Here is a 20132-nt window from a genome sequence, read left to right as displayed (position 1 = left end):
AAGGGGGAGCGGGGGGCGCACAGGGGCGACAGGAGGGGAAGGGAAGGGAAGTAAGTGAATTTCAGGGAAGGGAAGTGAAGGGAAGGTGAAGGGAAGGGAAGGGAAGGGGAAGGGAAGGGAAGGGAAGGAAGGGAAGGGAAGTAAGGGAATGTGAAGGGAAGGGAAGGGAGGGAAGGGAAGTGGTAAGGAAGGGAAGGTAAGGGAAGTGGCAGGAAGGGAAGGGAAGGGAAGGGAATGAAGGGAAGGGAAGGCCGAAGGGAAGTGAATGGAAGGGAAGGGAAGGAATGGAAGGGAAGTGAAGGGAAGGGAAGGGAAGGAAGTGAAGGGAAGGGGAAGGGAAGGTAAGGGATGTAATGGTGAAGGTGAATGTAAATGTAAGGTAATTTAATGGTAATGGAAGTTTAGGAAGGGTAATTTAATGTAATGAGTAGGGAATGAAGGGAAGGGAATGTTAAGACTTGTAATGTGAAGGTTAATTTAATTTGAATTAGTTAATGTAATTTAATTTAATTTAATTTAATTGCTAATTTAATTTAATTTTAATTTAATTTAATTTAATTTAATTTAATTTAATTTAATTTAATTTGTAATTTAAGTATTAATACTAACACTCATCTCTTAATTCAATAATTAATAAATTTTAAATATTTATACATTTTTTCAAGATTGTAAAAAACGAATAGAATTTGTCCATTATTTAAATATGAATATGTTATATATAATACTTACAAAGAAGAAGGAATTATAAGATGAAAAACTGACTAATAAGGAAAATTGAAATATATATTAATATATAACTATGTATCTTATCTAAAAATCTACGTTAATAAGCTAAAAATCTAAATTTATAAAATGGCGCTTTCAGCAACCTGAATGTCTAAGTCTATGTTGTTTATATCATTATGAGTTCTTTTTATAGTCCTTGAGCCTCGTAGACATACAAGTGCAGATCTTAACAGAGAGAAACAAGTCTTGGCCCTAATCCATGCCATTGTTTTGTGGTACTCTTCACCTTTCTTTCGGGCTATCAGTTCAGCAAGCCTGCTGTGATATGTTTTGCATTCTTTACTCATACCTCCTGTTGTACAAAAGACAAGGGGAGTAAATGTTCCATGTTCGATTTCGTTTACTCTTTCGGTGTATTTCCGCTTCTTGTCATTTTCATGTAGCTTGTAGATTTTGGGTAGATCTAGATCTTTGTACGTATCTGCATTTGGGTGACAAACCCTTACGTCAAAAAAGGCAGAACGTTGCTTCTCCCAGAAACCTCGTGCATGGATGTCAAGTCTTGCGTCTGCAGCTTTGTTTGCTCCTTTGCTTAGTTTCTCATCTGAGATTGATTGTAACAAGGGCTCAATCTCTACGTCGTTGCATACTGTGCTAAGAAGCTCAGCCTCCAGATTGCGTAATTCGTTGTGACGTTGAATTACGAATCCACCACGTTTACATATCATTGCGTGATCGACCGAGAAATCTTCACCACATACACACTTTGATGGAATGTCTCTGAAAGACCAATTATAACGGAGACGTAAAGCGTCTCTAAATTCTCTCTTGTTCAAGTCGAATCCCATTTCCTTAAGAGGAATTACAGTTAACCAGGTTGATGCTCCTTTCTCTGCGGCTAAGTCCAAGGATCTGGCTGTAATCTTTGGTAGACTTTCCTTCAGGCTTTCAAACGCATCTTTGGATGCTTTTTCTTTCTCAGTGTGACATTTCTGCTTTGCTGTTTTCACTTCAATTTCATCTGGCAACTCGTGAGACTGGGAGATAATCTTCTCCACAAGTGGGGCACTTACTTTGACTGACGATGAGAATTCATACTTTGCGTCAATACACGGGTTAGTAATACCGATACCTCCATATCGTGTCGGTAGCGATAAAATCTTGCGATCATCTTCATCACAATCTTTTTGTGTCATGGCGGGTATAAACACGTCGGAGATGGCAGCTTCTAAAGGTTTCAGTAGGTCTGAGATATCTGGAAGTGTGCGAAGAAAGTACGTCCAGCGATGTTTTAAGCCAAACGTGTAGGCAGCGTAACAGGCCTGTGGCTGTGATAGAGCAAATTCTGCTAATTTGGTGATCTCGTTCACCCAGTTGTCAATCTTTTCCGTGACGTACTCGTTTAGAAACGATCTGGAACCAAGAACTGCACCAAGATGTTTGTGCCCCTCCACTGTTACATTAATGGGTGTATCCTTAAAAGTTTCTCTGACGATTTCTTCTTTTGGTGGCTTTACTATAACCCAGCACTTCTTTGCGTTGGGGAAGTACCCAAGATCTGGTCCGTACTGGTTAAGAGTGTCCCACCATTTTTTAAGATCCGCTGCTTTTCCTACACCACTAGCGTCATCAGCGAACCAGCATTGCTTGGCGTCAGAAAAAGCCTGCAATGTTGTAATAAGAGGCTGCATACTCAACGCGTACATACCCATAGCCAGTGGGTCACCTTGTGTTGTTCCCTCAGCTGACACGAGTTCTTTCCCGCCTGTGATGAATAATCTTGCTGACTGTCTGTACGAGTTGATGGCATAAACTGCAATAATAGGGCAAAGGATTCTGATGTTGTGCAAAGCAGCAGCTCTGTTTAGTGAGTTGAAAGCATTTGATGCATCAATAAGAAGTACGGCATCTGTGTTATCTGCAGCAAAGATAGTATTCATTGCGTGAACTGCAGCTTCATTCCCTGATCTCTGGCCTGCACACAATTGGAGAGAGCCACTGGTCTCGATGACGTCATCCTTTGACACATTCATTACGCACTTTCCAATGATTCTTCTGATTACCTCTCCAACTCCAATGGGTCTTACGCTGCCTTCACCTTTGTCAAGCGGTATCAAACGACTTGCAACTAATGCCTCTATGGTGGTGGGATCTACATATGTTGTACAGAGGATCTTTGTCATTGTGGCTAGTGCTTCACAAAGCTTTGAGGAGGATTGCTTGAATGACTTACAGGCAAGAATTCTTCTGAAGCCATTAGCGTCAATACCTGAAGGGCCACCCGAGCCTTTAGTTCTCAGGGCTGCTTGTCTGATCATATCACCGTCTATCTCACTATAAATTGACTCGGGTATCTCATCATCAATTGGGCCGAATAGCAATGATCCCAATTTCGCTGGCTGTGGTTCAGGATGCTTCTCCTTGAGTTGAGTCATGACGTCATCTGTAAGTGGTAATATGCCTCCGTTTGTTGATTCATTTAAGAAGCGCAATGCTGAGTTAATTTGTCCTTCCATCACAAGTTTTGCAAAGACTTTTGATCGATCAGGGGGACATGTGGTCTTGTGTTTCTTCATGCGACTTTGAATTATCCTCCCCTCGCGAATTAATTGATTGAGCTCACCGACCTTCCAGAGTGCGAGACGTTTCGCCAGAATGCGTTGGTTTTCTTTAGCTTTAGACTTTTTATTTGGCTTTTGGAGACCCACAGCCAACAGAACAAAGGCAGCTTTTAAGGCAATATGCTGTTTGTCAGAGCACGCATTCCAATCATCTATGTGTAAAGTTATTTGATCGATAAAATCTCTACCAGTTCTCCCATAAGGAACTAAAAAGACATTTCTCCTCCAAGTTGTTATTTCGTTGTAAGCTTCTAGTATGGCCATGGTAGGAATATTAATTTCCACGCCTTCTAAATTTTTACCCCAGCAGATTGTAGTTGGTTTGTTAACGTTTGTATATAATGGAAGATTACCAGGCTTACTCACGCTTTCAGAAGAACAATCACTAATTGAAATAGATGTACATGTATTCTTATCGATCTTATCGATCCATTCAGCGTTATCTCTTGGGAGAAGATTAATGTTTGTAATATTCAAATTCGTTGATGGATTCGGTTGACTAGATACATATTTAATTTCGTTCTCGTATTCTATAGAATTTTCTTGTAAAATTGAGATATCAACTGCTGAAGAATTTAGTCTATTTGATGCAGCTTGCTTTTCCTTTGGGTTTTTATTTTTGGATCCTTTAGGTCGACCTCGTTTTCTCGGTTCCACTTGCGTGATCGTTGACTTCTCATTGACAGGTTTTCTAGGTCTTCCTCGCTTACGCTCATTTGGCTGTCATTCGCAGAAATAAGGTCATCTTGGTTATTTATCATCTTTCCAGCTTCTCCAAAATAAAGTATTACGGCTTGGATAGTTTAGTTTAGATTCATTATGTTTTAATTGAAGAAATATGGCTCCTTTGTAGGAGCTCCAACGGGACGTCCTTCCTGCATGATAGCTTCTTGAATGATTTAATTTAATTTAATTTAATTTAATTTAATTTAATTTAATTTAATTTAATTTAATTTAATTTAATTTAATTTAATTTAATTTAATTTAATTTAATTTAATTTAATTTAATTAATTTAATTTACTTTAATTAATTTAATTTCAATTTAATTTAATTAATTTACTTTACCTTCTTTACTTTACTTTACTTTCCTTTCCTTTCCTTTACTTTCATTTCCTTTCCTTTCCTTCCTTTCCTTTCCTTTCCTTTCCTTCCTTTCCTTTCCTTTCCTTTCCTTTCCTTTCCTTCCTTTCCTTTCCTTTCATTTCCTTTCCTTCCTTTCCTTTCCTTTCCTTCCTTTCCTTTCCTTTCCTTTCCTTTCCTTTCCTTTCCTTTCCTTTCTTTCCTTTCCTTTCCTTTCCTTCCTTTCCTTTCCTTTCCTTTCCTTTCCTTTCCTTTACTTTCCTTTCCTTTCCTTTCCTTTCCTTTCCTTTCCTTTCCTTTCCTTTCCTTTCCTTTCCTTTCCTTTCCTTCCTTTCCTTTCCTTTCCTTTCCTTCCTTCCTTTCCTTTCCTTTCCTTTCCTTTCCTTTCCTTTCCTTTCCTTTCCTTTCCTTTCCTTTCCTTTCTTTCCTTTCCTTTCCTTTCCTTTCCTTTCCTTTCCTTTCCTTTCCTTTCCTTTCCTTTCCTTTCCTTTCCTTTCCTATTCCTTTCCTTCCTTTCCTTTCCTTTCCTTTCCTTTCCTTTCCTTTCCTTTCCTTCCTTTCCTTTCCTTCCTTCCTTTCCTTTCCTTTCCTTTCCTTTCCTTTCCTTTCCTTTCCTTTCCTTCCTTTCCTTTCCTTTCCTTTCCTTTCCTTTCCTTCCTTTCCTTTCCTTTCCTTTCCTTCCTTCCTTTCCTTTTCCCTCTTTTCTGCCTCCTTTCGCCTTCGCTCCGCTCCATGCGTTTACCATCCAAGATTGTGTCCATATTCTTTTCAAAACCAATTATTTTTTATACATTTCATTTCACGAGGCTAATTTAGCAAGTTTTTTACCGGATTTATGTATGCACTCTAGTGAAACGATCTAATTGCTACCAATTCGCTAAAAAGTGAAAATTTCCTCAGTTTCACCTTAACGAGACAGCAGCATGTTGGCTTTTCTCGATACTATCTTCATTTAAAACTCTAAAACTTTACTGTGAAAAGAATACTTTCGTTGAATTATGGACTGATAAAAAAAAATTATCGTGCGCCACAGTTAAGTTTTTAAATGTTAAAGACCGACTCGTCATGCACGTACGGGCAACATTTACTGTCATAACAATAAACTCACCATGACTAATAGTTTAATGACATTTTAAAATAATAAACATAAAAATCGGATATTCAGGCCAATGAACATGACGACTATAGAACCCCCGCTAGGTTCAATCCATCGTTTCATGCATTTCAAATTCATGACCTTTTTTAGAAAAAAATATCGAATATTTAAGCTAATCAATATGATCAATCAGGCCATTGTTGAAGTCCTAGCATTCCAGTACAAGATTTGGCGATTTAATCACGCTATCCAGTGGTATCGGCTATTTTCAAGCGCGCAAAACCGAATAAAAATTATTTTATATACATATATATTATTGTTATTTAGATATAGAGTCATGACTTTTGGAAATCGAGATTTTGTAGATGGAATGAAAGAGATAAATGACCTTGCAAAACTACTAATAACTGCACGCTCTGACAGTCACAAACGACAATACAGTTCACGATTATGCTACGAACAACAATCTATGAAAAAAACTAGTTTGATATATTATTTTGAAAGCATTCGTAAATCAAATGAGTTTATATAGGACAAACCCACATTGAAACTTAGAAATGACATGATTTCAAAGAACCATTCCAATAGATAAGCAGTTCACGATCCAATTCTTTTCTTTGAAAATATATTCTTGCTCAATAGAATACATAAAAAGTACAAAAAATAGGATATAATTAGCAGTGGTTGCTATTAGAAGGAATTTAAAGGAAATCTACGACGATGAGCAATGTGAGCCCGCGGAACTTAGCGTCAGTGAGCGTTAACGTGTCAGTTGACTACCGACTCTATTGAAAAACAAATTTTAAGAAACAAACAAAACAAACAAAAACAAAAACAAAAAAAACAAAAACAAAAAAAAAAAAAAAAAATCGTAAAAGGCAGATACGAATGAATATTTGTCAAAGTTCTTATCCCATAAACCAATTGTCTGAGGAGTTATTTAGTGATTTAATGTTGGTAGAATGTGCGTGTTCGTCACGCTGGTGGTTAGCTCAATAGTAGACGATTTACATAAAGCATAAATCTTACCTCTAAGAATATCATAAAACATTTGTGGGTTTAATAGAGTGCAAACAATCAATCCGTGAAACACTAATTACTAAATAGTGCAAAATAGTGCTAATTAAACAATAGAAAACAATGGAATTTGCATGAAATCGTGCTTCTTTGTTGTTGCTCAAAATCAAACTTTGGATATTTCGAACTTTATTTTCTCTAAGTTAATTGCTTTTTTCATTTCAGATTTAAATTAGACAACTGTTTTTTGTTTGTTTTTTGTTTGTTTTCATTTCAAGACTTTTGAAATGGAACATGCACAAATGAAAATTTAAAAAATGTTATATATTGATGTCGTCGGGGGGGCCTATTATCAGGATTATTGGCTTCGAATGAATAAACAAAAATGTAATTATCTTTTATACTCTTATGTTTCACAGATTCCTGCCAACTCGTTTTAAAAGCGTCATTAATCAGTTTTAAATACTGAATTGTTATTTTTTCGTCTGATAGTAAATGAATAAAAATGGATTGATCCCAATGTAATACTTACTTACTGCGGTTTTCCATATTCTACGAACTCAGACATTTCAACGGCTTGTTGTGAAATGGGTTTTTTAATGCCGCCAGTCAACAACTTATAAAAGGTACCGACTGATTGTTTGTGATTGACAGCAACGAAAAAAAAAAAAAAAAAAAAATCAGCTTGCAGTTCGCAACTAACGAGTTCGCAGAATATGGAAACCGCAGTAATGTGGGTTTTTTTTTTTTCTAATTTGCATTGTAAAATGTATATTAAACATTACATTCAAAGTGGAATCCTTAGAAAGCCCACAAAAGTAGTTGCTGTACGCAAATTTGATAATCATTATGACTTTTTTCTTACAATTCTGTAAGCGAAAACCCTAAAGATATTATTTCTTTATTTGGATTAATCAGAATATTTTTTTCAAACTTCAGCTAAACTCTTGCCTGAAAAAAATTTTTTTTTTCTGGATCGTGAGGCAATGTGATTCATAAATCCACAAATTCAATTCATTGTGTAAAACTCATTGTTTTTTGGCGTCTTTAAATAAAGTGTTTACTTTGAATAAAATGGAGTCAAACAACTGTGTACCAGACTTTAAAGATTTTAAAAAAAAACGTGTGAGTCATGGAGACAGATTGACCCGCCCCTTTTGTGACGTGTCATGTTCCTGTTCCTATCTGATGTCATAAATAGGGAGGACTTTGAACAACTTCATCATTGGGTTGTAACTCCCGCTGCAGACGAGTCAAAAACTTAGTGCTAAAACCATGAAGATTTATCTGATCGCAGCCTTGTTCCTGGGTGCTCTTGTGGTGGCTCATTCCTTTGAGGAAGACGAAAAGGTTGAGCTCCCTGAGGTACCTGAACAAGAAGAACAATCTGACGAGGGTGAGTTTAAAATTGAATTGTGTTTTTAAACAGTGCACCCACACACAATACAGACTATCTTAGTCCTGTTTGAACACCCATCAAGACACGCAAGCGCTCATAATTATTGCCTCAGTTTGCACGTTAAATGCAATGCCTTCAAAAATAATAAACAAAACAAAAAAAGATCAAAAATTTTCGAACATTTGTTAAATTTGAAACGCAATGTATTAGAACGCTCCGCATTAAAATGTAAAATAATTCTTATCTGTTCAGTGCTGAAAGGTTTAATTTGAAACAATCAAGCGTGAAAAATTTCCTGCACGGATGCTCATCGAGGTTACAGACTACTTAAGCATGCAATAATTAGAAAACTTTCTTAGAAAAATATTTGATAGTAATGTTTCAAATACGAGCTGCTTTATTCTATTGGGGTTTCAAAATCCGAGTGGCAATTTCAAATGCAGAATTTAGAAATACAGTGACTGAGTATTTGACACGACATCTTATACTCTTTTTGTTATGTTTGGTTATATTTCAAAGTTCTAGTACTTTGAAATGGGTGCGGTAGTATTTGATGGGGGTTTCAAACGACTGCACGTGGTATAAATAAGAAACCCTAGTTGGTCGATGAGCTCATGACTAGTTAAGGAGCATAAGATAAATATTTTATATTGAATTTAGCGCTGATTCGAAATGTGAAAAGAAAACTGAATGCGGTCTCCCGAGCTCGTTTTCGAGATACGTGAATTTATATTATAGAATATTACCATCTTGTCAAGTTTTCGAATGAAAAATGGCGAAAACGAAGCAATTATCTCAGAACGTCATTATCTGCTCCAAAAAACATTTTTGATAACTTAAATTTAAAATATTTAGAGAAATTTGGGAATAGGTTCAAAACTCAGCATTTCGTTTGTTTAATGAACAAAAAAAATTGTTACCCAAAAGGTGACGAACTTTTTAAAAACGTTGTCAGTCTGAGATCTGAAATGGGGGAACTGAGACTCAACGGAATTTCTGAGCTTTTCTGTTTTCTGGTTAAAATACGAAAATATCACATTTCTAACTCAAAGTTAAAACAACAATTTGAAGCGTGCTACTTGGTCTATCAGTGTCAGATCTCCAACTAACACTGTTTTTTTTCTTCAACTAGTTGTATAAAGAGAGTAAGTACGAATAAATGAAATATTATTTTAAATACGTTAATTGTTTTCTTTTTCTAGAAGTGAACACTCTTCCAGGTACCGAAGAAGACACTCAAGGTATCTTAATTGAAATATATATATATATATATTTCAAAAAATATATATGTGTGTGTGTGAGGTGTGTGTGTGATGTGTGTGTATGTGTGTGTGATGTGTGTGTATGTGCTTAAATAAAGGTTGCTACTATCATTGATTGGACCTCTTTTGTCTTTTTTTTTAAAGAATCAAGAGACGAAGAAGTTGAAGATGAACAGCAGGATCCAGAGAAAAGAGCATTTCCGAAGAATGTCTTGAGCTATTACAGTTGTTTTCAGATCAAACGACGAGGATATTGTGGACATCTATTCCTCAGGAACCTTTGCGCTGCCACCTGCTATAGTATGTTTGATTTGAATCGAATTTCATTTGATTTGATTTTACTGTGTTATGTTGATCGTGCAAACTTTAAACATCAATTGTCTCATTGGCTTCAGGGTTTCATCCAAACGATCCCTGCAGGAAGTATGCTGTCCTAAACCAACTGAACCGAAGACAGTCCAGACCCAGGGGAAATGCACGGCCGATTTGCGACCAGAAAGGCTTTGCCACCCGTTGGTATCGATTCACGGGTCTTGCAGGTAGAGGAATGCCAACCAGTGCTCCACCTAAAAATCGCTGTGGTACCCATGCTCCTGGTTGGATGGTGGGACGTTACCCTGCATTTGGACAGACAGTCACTCGTAAAGTGTGTTATCACTGGGGGAAAAACAGATGCCAATGGAATAACTTCATCAAAGTCAAGAACTGCGTTGGATACTATGTGTTCTACCTACGCCCGACCCCAGTATGTCATCTTCGTTACTGTGGCAACGCATAAACAAACAGTAAGTGCTATACTGATACTTGTATAGTGCAGTTCGTTTAATAGCGAATCTAGAAAGGGAGGCGGCCATAAAACTTAGACCCCTTAGTCACATAGGTTGAGAAACTCTTTTTTCAAGATTTGGAACAATAGATTTCGACTTAATTGTTTGGCTAATTGATGGTTTTCATGGCGGCCATGTTGGAGGAACTTAACAAAAGAATTGTCAATTAATTATTTTGTTTTATCCTCCAACATGGCCGCCGTGTCTTTTGTTATCTAGTTCTTTTGGGAATGATTGAAAACCATCAATAGAGAGTGGCCGTGCATAAAGCATATATCTGTGGGAAATGTATACACTATTTATAACACATTAAGTGATTTCTCTTCACAGAACCACGTGAACTGGATCGTCCCTGGAGTTTGACAATGGAATGAAAACCTTGCACCTCCAACCCTCATAAGAATAACCCTATTTCCAAGAACATTTGATATCCTTCCCTACTCTCAAGTTCAAATTAAAGATTTATATTCATACTCGTGTGTTATTTTAATGGAAGGACTTTGTGGTCAAAGATCGATCCCCGTATGAGTTGGACTGGCTGTAGTTTATATAATTGGGGGAAGTAAGATTTCCGATAACATTTGGACTGTTTGGGCTTGGCACAATGTGTGTACATTTTTATTTATTTATCCATTTTTATTTCATTAATTAAATTCCCCGCATTTTCCCGCTTTTCGAATTTCAAAAAAAAAAAAAAAAAAAAATGGACATCTTTCTCGGCATCGTGTCTACAAAATCTTCTCTAAAACACAGGTGCAAATTACTAGGGTAGTCTATATCTCAATAACTCCTTGGTCAAACAGTTTGCTAGCTAGTCTGATTGGTTGGTGGGTGTGACGTCATTTTGTAAAAAATACAGAACTTTTTTCTCATAAAGAACGCTTTCTATTTTGAAATTGCCCTATTTCACTATGACGTCACTGCTTGTTTATGTGGGAGATAGAATCGCCAAATCCAATAGAAAATTCAACAAAATTTGATCCTAGCGAAACCAATAGAAAATTCAACAAAATTTGCTCCTAGCGAAATAGTTTAATCTAAAATGGCCTGGTTTTCAGATATAATATGTGTTAATATATACTGAAAAATATTCTGAGAGTTTGCTGGCTATTCTACTTCTCTTCGTGGATTGATACGGGTTTTAGAACAATTTTCGGTGAATTTGCGTTGATTTGACCCCGTCCGACGACCATGATCCTTTGCGTTTAAACAATAGATTGTTTTGATGTGACGTCATAGTGAAATAGTACAATTGGAAGTATATTATCAGGAAAAAATTTTTGAAAAGGTTTTAGATATGACATTGGTAACCCAGCACAAAATCTTTCAATAAAGGAAATCCAAATTTATTTGCCATCCAGTAACAATCACGTGTCAATCTATTGCAAAAGGCCTATTCTGGCTAAAAATTACATTATGGACAACTTAACTAGAAAAAAAAATCTTCGGTTCGAAAATATATGTTTTCAAAAACGAGACATCAGTAACAAAATCTCAACTCGTTGTGATCTAGAAATTACTTGAATACTCGAAAAAGCGCACAGTTTTGTCTTTATTCGAAAAAATTCACCAAAATATTAGATTTGGGGCCTGAAAAACATTCTTATGTCTGCTTTAGTCTTGATTTCAAATCTACAGAATATTTATCAAGGTAAAAGATATAAGGTACTTTAGATTGGAAGTCACGACAATATTTTAGCGAAACTACAACATGATTGACAAGTTGAGAAAGTCCATCCGTTACACTGTTGTTCAACATACACAAATGAAACAAACAATATAAACGATGTGTTAATAGCGCAGCGCGTTGATTCTAAAATTAGCTTAAAGATTCGGACAAACATTGCATTCTGTTTAACCGCTACGAGGATTATACGAACCGATTTTATTACTTTTACTTAAAGTTACAATAATAACCCATGTAAACTAAGATCAACTGCGATCGGCTGTGAAAATTATCTGCTGAAAGTAAACTTGTAAGTTTGTTTGTCCGAATTTCGCCTTTGTCTTCGTTTTTATGACGTCTCGGTTGCGCTGTGCTATTGACGGTTTCAACACTTTTTTGTTACGAAGATGGAAAAAACAACAAGCATTATTGCTATTTTATGAAAATAATTATTTTTAAATGTTTAATTTACTTTAAGGGATACATCTTAAAGCACAAAGCAAGTGGTACGTGATTGGCTTCGTTGATTTCAGTTACTTCAGAAACGTTTATATATATTTTTTGATACTTCATTCTTTAAAAGTTAAAGAATAAGCAGTTTTCCAGCGCTCGTTTTTGGTTTTTTACTTGTATGATAAAAGTGAAACTTTCCTCAATAAATTTAAGCAAAAATTAAAGATTTCTACCATAGTGGAATCTGAAGGTTTGAAAGCAAATAGCGACAAAAAAAAAAATTATTTAAATGTCATAAATTATTAATGTTCTCAAACTCTTTCCTATTGATCTTGGAAGTCTTTACAACTTTCTTCAGAGTAGATGCCAAAACAGAACGTCTTTTTAGTCTTGAATTTAGAAGTTATGAATAGTCTTTGCGAGTATTCCATCTTATTTGAAGGTTTGACGATGTCAATTTTTAGACCACGACGACGAATTGGGACGAAATCAATTGGGACGAAAGTTCTGTTTTTTTCGCCAGTCACAAAATTTGTATGTCTCAAGTCTTATGAAATGTATATGTTTATATTGTAACAAATAAACTGAACGAAACTAAACTAAGTTAAACATGGCTTTGTATGATGCACATGTTATTTTCTTAAGCCTTTTCTCGATGACATAAACTACAAAATGTTCAACAAACGGTTTTGTGTGATGGATAGTTTAGATTGTAGCTTTCTGATAAAGTAATTTGAAATCAATTAAAGGAAATTGTAAAACAGCGCCTCAAAAAAATTAATTAAATATGATGTTTGATTGATGTTTGATTGATTTGATTTGATGCCAGTGTCATGTGATGGTACATCTCAACATCGCTCGCAAAAAATGTAAGACTATTATTTATTATTATTTTTAAAGGATTTTAAATATTTTAATGATTTTCTTTTCCTAGAAGTGAACAGTCCATCTACCAAAGGAGACACAAGGCTGCTTTGTAAATAGTTACGTAATTCAGTTAGCGCATGTTCTGCCATTTGATTTTATTAGTATATAAACATCTATCTATCTAATTGTTGCAAAGTCAACCCATATAAATGACACACCACTATTATGAATACAATAATCTTTAATTTGAACTCAACGCAGGGGAAAGTATTCTTAAATGCTATTATAAAAAGCTTATTCTCGTGAGGGATGGGGGCGAAAGATTTTCATTCCTAGTCCGTTTATCTGATTCTTGTGTGTATCCTCAAGTCGTTCCATTGTCGAACTCCAAGGACAATCCTGTTCACGTGTGTCTGTGAAGAAAAATCATGCAATTATATGTGGTTAAATGTAATTTAGGCTAAGTTAGACTCGAGGTCAATGACATCTCGCAGTAGCGTTGTCCGGACGCATACCGCTATCTCCGCTGTCAACGCATTTATTACCTCACGCGATCGTTGATCGACTCAGCTAGCAAGTTGTTTATAGCATGTCGCAATCTATTCTAGTCGATCTCTGTGGCCTGTATGAGATATGGATCATAGCTATCATTACGAAATTCGATAAGACGCTACACACGTGATCACGCTAGCTTAATGCCAACCACGCGAACCTTTATTCGCCATCGCTATCTATCGCTAGCACTTGCTATACGACGCTATTACGCTATTACGCTATTACGCTACAACACGAGTTTAATTTAATTTTTCATCATGCCACCGAAACGTTCGCTGACAAACCTCAACGAAGAGGTTCCTGAACGAAATCCGCTCAGCAGCACTCCGCAATCAACGTCCACCGTGACACTCTCACAGGAATACCGACGGGAGCTCGTGGACGAAGTAGTCAGGGCTGTTCTTGCCGCTACACAGCAAACGGCCATCTCGCAATCGCCTGCAGCAACGACAAGCCAACCAGTATTGCCACTGCAGTCAACAGCCCAGGACACACCAGGTACGTCCAATGTGTTAGTACCAAACTTTGTAAACACGTTCTCGCTCGCGAGCGTAAATACAACTAGTACCGCTAGCATAGTGACTTTGCCTATCCCGCAAGCTCGTTCGCTAGGAGCTGTTGGCGGTCCTCCCAGCTCAACGACTACGGTTTTATCTGGCTCCCTCACGTCGTCAAAGACCTTCGCAACGCCAGCAGTTGTTCAGCCCTTTGTTATTGGACCTGGTGCTTCTCCGGTCCCGGCCAAATTAGTCACGCATATCGTTAGCGGGAAGTTCCTTGATTTAGGCGAGCTAATCCCGTCCAATTTGGTCGAGGCGGCAACCGAGCCACAAGTGTTCCTCGACGGCCATATTGTTTTGACTGCTGGGCCTAAGCGTAATAAACGCAAGATCGAGGACATAGTTACATGGATTGAGACATTCACTAGCTACGCCCTGGTTATGTCTGAGTACTTCCCCCACCGCTGGAAGGATCTATCGCTTTATAAGCTGCTCATCATACGCACGTACAGGCAGTTCGGCGGTAAAGCTTGGCTGAATTATGATAAGGCCTTTCGGGAGCACGCGGCCGCGACTAGCCTTACCAACTGGGCTAACATCGACACGCAGTTGTATAGCTTCTACACGGCTGGTCCAGCGCATCGTGCTAGCTTTTCCCACAATGGCGATGAGGAGCAACCAAGGGGTTCAAACAGCAGTGGTGTCATCTGTCGTTCATGGAACAAAGGGCAATGTTCCTCGCGCTTCTCCTTGTGCCGTTTTGCCCACAAATGCTCTTCGTGTGCTGGTCGTCACCGCCTCGTAGAGTGCCCGGAATTTTTCAAAGAAAAAACTGAGACGGAGCGAAAACGACGAACTCCGTCTCCCGAGCTTTCAGCAGATAAATTGAAAACTAAAAGACGCTAGCTTTCAAAAAGTTTTTTATATCATGCTTTGTTAGTCATTATTTTGTTTATCGGTCATGGGTAACTCATGTTTATGTTATACCTATCAAGTTTATTAGCTCTTAGTTATCATGCTACACTGCCGTGACCAGAATTGCCTTTCTGGAGTCTTATATTTGATACTACTGTGCGTCTTAAAAAATTCCCATAGCGTGCCGTTTCTTGGCATGTATTCTGTTCCGTGCTATCGGTTCGTGGTCCGAGGCGTTGTTTGCATATTTGTTCTTGCTATGTTGACACGTCACGTCACTTCATTTAGCGCTACTTAACATGTCTCCTGTCAGTTCGTTTATCTCAACGAGACAGCGCGACGCGCCGTGACATTTTAGCTCTTATCTCCTGATGGCTCAGGTCATCGGCACGCCATAATCTACGCTCTGGGCTGATGTTTATTTACTCTTACTTCGCGGCTAATCGGCTTTGTAATGTTCACATTAATTGTATAATTCATTCAAAGTCTTTGTACCATCTGTTGTGTGACTTTGCGTATTCATTTCAGCGTTGTGTGGCCTCCCTTCTGTCTCCGAGGTTACCCCTCTCCGTGTGGATTGCTTTGCAAGGGAGTTAAAATTACACCCTGACCCCGTCAAGGTGGCATACGTTTTAGATGGCATCCATGATGGCTTCCACATCGGCTTTCAGCACTCGATGAAGCTCAAATTGGCCAAAAACAACAAACAATCCGCCATGCAAAACCCAGTGGTGATTGATTGCTATCTTCAAAATGAAATCCTTCGGGGTAGGGTTGCAGGGCCCTTCGTTCATCCTCCATTGCCTAACTTGCAGATCAGCAGTTTTGGAGTAATTCCCAAGCGCGGGCAGCCGGGTAAATGGAGGCTGATAGTCGATTTATCATCGCCCAGGGGGTATAGCGTTAACGATGGGATCAACCGTGAGGAATTTACGTTGCAGTACGTCACAGTCGACGAAATAGTCAAAATGGTGTCCAAATTAGGCGTCGGTGCAATGATGGCTAAGTTTGATGTCGAATCAGCATATCGTAATATCCCCATCCATCCATCCGACAGACATTTATTAGGCATGCGGTGGAAAGACAAATACTTTGTAGATCTTGCGCTACCTTTTGGCCTTCGCTCAGCTCCATTTATATTCAATTCGGTGGCCGCTATGGTGGAATGGATTCTAGCTAACAATTATGCAGTTTCACACTTAGTCCATTATTTAGATGATTTTGTCATGGCGGGGCCCCCATGCTCGGACGCATGCGCACACAATCTCACCACATCGGTACGGTTGTGCGAAGACCTTGGCCTCCCCCTACATCCGGACAAATGTATCGGACCTGCTTCGACTCTAGTAGTCTTAGGAATCGAATTAGATTCAATTAATCAAATTGCTCGTTTGCCTGCAGACAAACTCTCGAACCTGCAGCAGCTGATAACCAGGTGGCGGTCGCGCCGACACTGCAACAAGCGCGAGCTTGAGTCGCTAATAGGCCACCTTCACCACGCTGCCAAAGTGGTGTGGCCCGGACGCACCTTCATCAGACGCCTAATTGATCTGCTTCGCTGCTTTCGCAACCCGGCGCATCCCATCCGACTCAACGTGGAGTTCCGTCGCGATCTGGAATGGTGGTACCAGTTTCTCTACTCCTGGAACGGGGTAAGCTTCTGGCTTTACCCCGGCATCCCAGTCGTACATGACATAGAGGTGATATCTGATGCCTCGGGAGCAATAGGCTATGGGGCGTTCTACAATCAGGCGTGGTTCAACGGTCGGTGGCGTGCGACACAGAAAACAGAATCCATTGCGTACAAAGAACTCTTTCCTATTGTACTAGCGGCCCATGTGTGGGGGCACGAATGGTCGAGACGACTCGTGCTCTTCCGCTCAGACAATGAAGCAGTAGTGGCCATCCTGAACCAAAGAACATCAAAAGTTCCAGCTCTTATGCGGCTCCTCCGAAGCCTTCTGTACGCAGCAGCTCGGTTTAGCTTTACATTCTCATCCGAGCATATCCCCGGAATCGATAATTCGATTGCTGATGCATTGTCTCGCTTTAATTGGCAGGAATTCAGACGGGCAGCACCTTCAGCGCAGCTACAAGCTACGCCACTGCCAACACATCTCATCGCACAATTAACCGGTCCCTACTAGACAGCCAATGCCAGGAACTTCTACTCAACGGCCTCGCACCAACTACACGTCGTACGTACGCGTCAGCCCAAAGGAGGTTCGTCGACTTTTGCAATCAGCTTGGCTCAGTGACGTGCCCCACGGACGAAAGCACTCTTTGCCTTTTTATCACACATTTGTCACAGTCTATACAGCACAAATCCATTAAAGTCTATTTGTCTGCCATTCGATCCCTCCACATTGAACAGGGTTTCGCCGATCCACTGACGAACTGCCACAGGCTTCAGCAGGTCTTCCGCGGAATAAAACGCGCACAGGGTTCGGCATCCTCGCAACGCCTGCCCATCACCGACTCGCTCATGCTTCACATACACAATGCCCTCGACCTGGCAACTTTTGACCACATCATGTTTTGGGCTGCCTGCACACTGGCCTACTTCGGTTTTTTGAGATCCGCCGAATTTACAGTTCCCCTTATTTCAAAGTTCGACTCTGCCATCCATTTACAAGTTTCTGATTTGGCCTTCGACAAGTTAGACCGACCCTCCTGTCTCCGAATATGGATAAAAGCATCTAAGACGGATCCCTTCCGAGAAGGCTGTCACGTGCACATCGGCTTAGGCACTTGGCCACTATGTGCGGTCTCAGCGATGAGTGCCTATCTGCACAAGAGAGGTAATTGCCAAGGTCCTCTGTTCATGCTTCAAAATGGCCAATCCTTATCGCGCGAGCTGCTGTCCTCCTGGCTAAAACGCATATTTGCAGCAGCCGGTATACCAGGCAATTTCTCTAGCCACAGCTTTCGAATCGGTGCGGCTACAGTCGCTGCTCGCAATGGCGTCCCCGACCATCTCATCCAAGCACTAGGCCGCTGGACCAGTACCGCCTATTTGTCTTACATCAGAACTCCTGCCGAAGCGCTAGCCAAAGTAACGCAACAGTTGTCATAAACTTCTATACGACAGCAATGATAGATGAGATTAACAATTAAAAGAAAACTGTTTAACCTGCTGCTTATGTGTCTTGTTCGTTGTTGCGCTCTCTCCTGTTTGTTGCCAGTTCCTGAGCTTGGTGCTTGGTGCACTTCGGTGGGGAGGTCCTGGTTCCCTGTCCCTCTCCTCCAAGCACCTTGGAGAATCCATTGGGTGGTGACAGGGTGACCATGGTTACCGCTAATTTGTGCCTGGCTCCGCCCATCCCACCGAATATGCACCTAACGCCAAGCTCATCATTAACGATGAGTTTAAATGTGGTTAAATGTAATTTAGGCTAAGTTAGACTCGAGGTCAATGACATCTCGCAGTAGCGTTGTCCGGACGCATACCGCTATCTCCGCTGTCAACGCATTTATTACCTCACGCGATCGTTGATCGACTCAGCTAGCAAGTTGTTTATAGCATGTCGCAATCTATTCTAGTCGATCTCTGTGGCCTGTATGAGATATGGATCATAGCTATCATTACGAAATTCGATAAGACGCTACACACGTGATCACGCTAGCTTAATGCCAACCACGCGAACCTTTATTCGCCATCGCTATCTATCGCTAGCACTTGCTATACGACGCTATTACGCTATTACGCTATTACGCTACAACACGAGTTTAATTTCCCGCCCGCCATCCCTACCACTGGTACAGGTAAGTAGAGGTAAGTATTCCATTGACTGATCGCGGTCAATGTGACAGGTGTTCGGTGGGTGGTGACAGGGTGACCATGGTTACCGCTAATTTGTGCCTGGCTCCGCCCATCCCACCGAATATGCACCTAACGCCAAGCTCATCATTAACGATGAGTTTAAATGTTATAAATAGTGTAAACCTTATCCACAGATATATATTATATATACACTTTATGAGAAGAAAAAATAATCCGAAATCTATTGATCCAGGGTTTTTGATGAAGTGTGTAAGCCAATCTTGACAATTGAGTTTCAGAACCTATGAGCGGACTAATTGGTCTAAATTTCATGGCCGCTCCCTTTCTAGCCGCGCCACTAAAAGAATTGCACTATACAAGTATCAGTATAGCACTTACTGTTTGTTTATGCGTTGCCGCAGTAGCGAAGGTGACAGACTGGGGTCGGGCGTAGGTAGAACACATAGTATCGACCGCAGTTCTTGACTTTGATGGGGTTATTCCATTTGCATTTGTTCTTTGACCAATGATAACACACTTTACGAGCGACTGTCTGGCCAACTGCAGGATAGCTTCCCACCATCCAACCAGAAGCATGGGTACCACAGCGATTGACAGGTGGAGCTCTGTTTGGCATTCTGTTACCTGCAAGACCCGTGAATCGATACCAACGGGTGGCAAAGCCTTTCTGGTCGCAAATCGGCCGTGCATTTCCCCTGGGTTTGGACTGTCTTCGGTTCAGTTGGTTTAGGACAGCATACTTTCTGCAGGGATCGTTTGGACCTGAAGCCAATGAGACAATTGATATAAAAAATTTGCACGGTCGAAAAATAAAATAAAATAATTAAATGAACTGATAAATAGCTGCAGGTTGAAGGAATTCTACGCTATGTGTACCTATTACCCTATAATTTGTTAATATCCACCGAAAACGTTCACAGAAATATGGGTCCTCTTTTCCCTGATAATTCCTTCAGAAATCTAATCATTTCTTGAAATGACAATGTAAAGGAATAAAAAGTGAAAATATAAAAAATCGAAAACACAAAGAATATATGTTACAACTAGGTAGAAGAGATTGAAAAATAGCTATCGTTAAAAATCAATCTGTATACTAAATCAAACTTAGGTCTTATCAATCACAAACGTTTATTGTAAAATAATATGCAGACGATTGCATGGACTTGGGGAGCTATATATCTTTTAATAAATGGTTACTAGTTCTTTTCATAAGTCTAGTGTCATCTTAAAAGATGTGCAATATTAAAATGTTTAGTAATGAATTCAGTGGCGGATCCAGGGTTTTTCAAAACGGGGTCCAGATCGGGGAATAGATTGCTATGACGTCATATTGACGTCATATGATGTCAAAGTATTAATTGTT

General features: G+C 39.5%; 3 protein-coding genes and 1 long non-coding RNA gene across 4 annotated transcripts in view; 1 reads left to right on the top strand and 3 right to left on the bottom strand.

Annotated features, from left to right (window-relative positions):
* LOC116288411 (uncharacterized) overlaps positions 1-7178 on the bottom strand; it is a 45879-nt gene extending 38701 nt beyond the window's left edge. The window contains exon 1 of the long non-coding RNA XR_004196184.1: positions 7074-7178. This is a non-coding gene — a long non-coding RNA (uncharacterized LOC116288411). The remainder of the gene's footprint in view (positions 1-7073) is intronic.
* Positions 823-4056, bottom strand: LOC148907147 (uncharacterized). The gene has a single exon (XM_089036334.1). The coding sequence runs from the start codon at positions 3609-3611 to the stop codon at positions 846-848; it is 2766 nt and encodes a 921-aa protein (XP_088892460.1). The 5' UTR covers positions 3612-4056; the 3' UTR covers positions 823-845.
* A 568-nt stretch (positions 7179-7746) lies between the features above and the next one.
* LOC116288410 (oncoprotein-induced transcript 3 protein) lies at positions 7747-10502 on the top strand. The gene is made up of 5 exons (XM_031695196.2): positions 7747-7937; positions 9143-9181; positions 9347-9502; positions 9598-9987; positions 10360-10502. Exons 1-4 carry the CDS (start codon positions 7817-7819, stop codon positions 9978-9980), a joined length of 699 nt encoding a protein of 232 aa, XP_031551056.1. The 5' UTR covers positions 7747-7816; the 3' UTR covers positions 9981-9987; positions 10360-10502.
* Positions 10503-13238: 2736 nt separating this feature from the next.
* Positions 13239-19554, bottom strand: LOC148907146 (uncharacterized). Its single transcript, XM_089036353.1, has 2 exons — positions 19148-19554; positions 13239-13428 (listed from the first exon to the last, which is right to left on the bottom strand). Exons 1-2 carry the CDS (start codon positions 19457-19459, stop codon positions 13357-13359), a joined length of 384 nt encoding a protein of 127 aa, XP_088892479.1. The 5' UTR covers positions 19460-19554; the 3' UTR covers positions 13239-13356.
* Positions 19555-20132: the final 578 nt, after the last annotated feature.

The sequence above is a fragment of the Actinia tenebrosa genome, unplaced genomic scaffold, assembly GCF_029948245.1.
Source record: "Actinia tenebrosa isolate PJP-AT-01 unplaced genomic scaffold, QUT_ActTen_1.0 PGA_scaffold4__44_contigs__length_22323623, whole genome shotgun sequence".
Classification (NCBI taxonomy): Eukaryota; Metazoa; Cnidaria; class Anthozoa; order Actiniaria; family Actiniidae; genus Actinia; species Actinia tenebrosa.
Note: the sequence above shows the minus strand (reverse complement) of the source record. Positions and strands in the feature narration are given on the sequence as shown.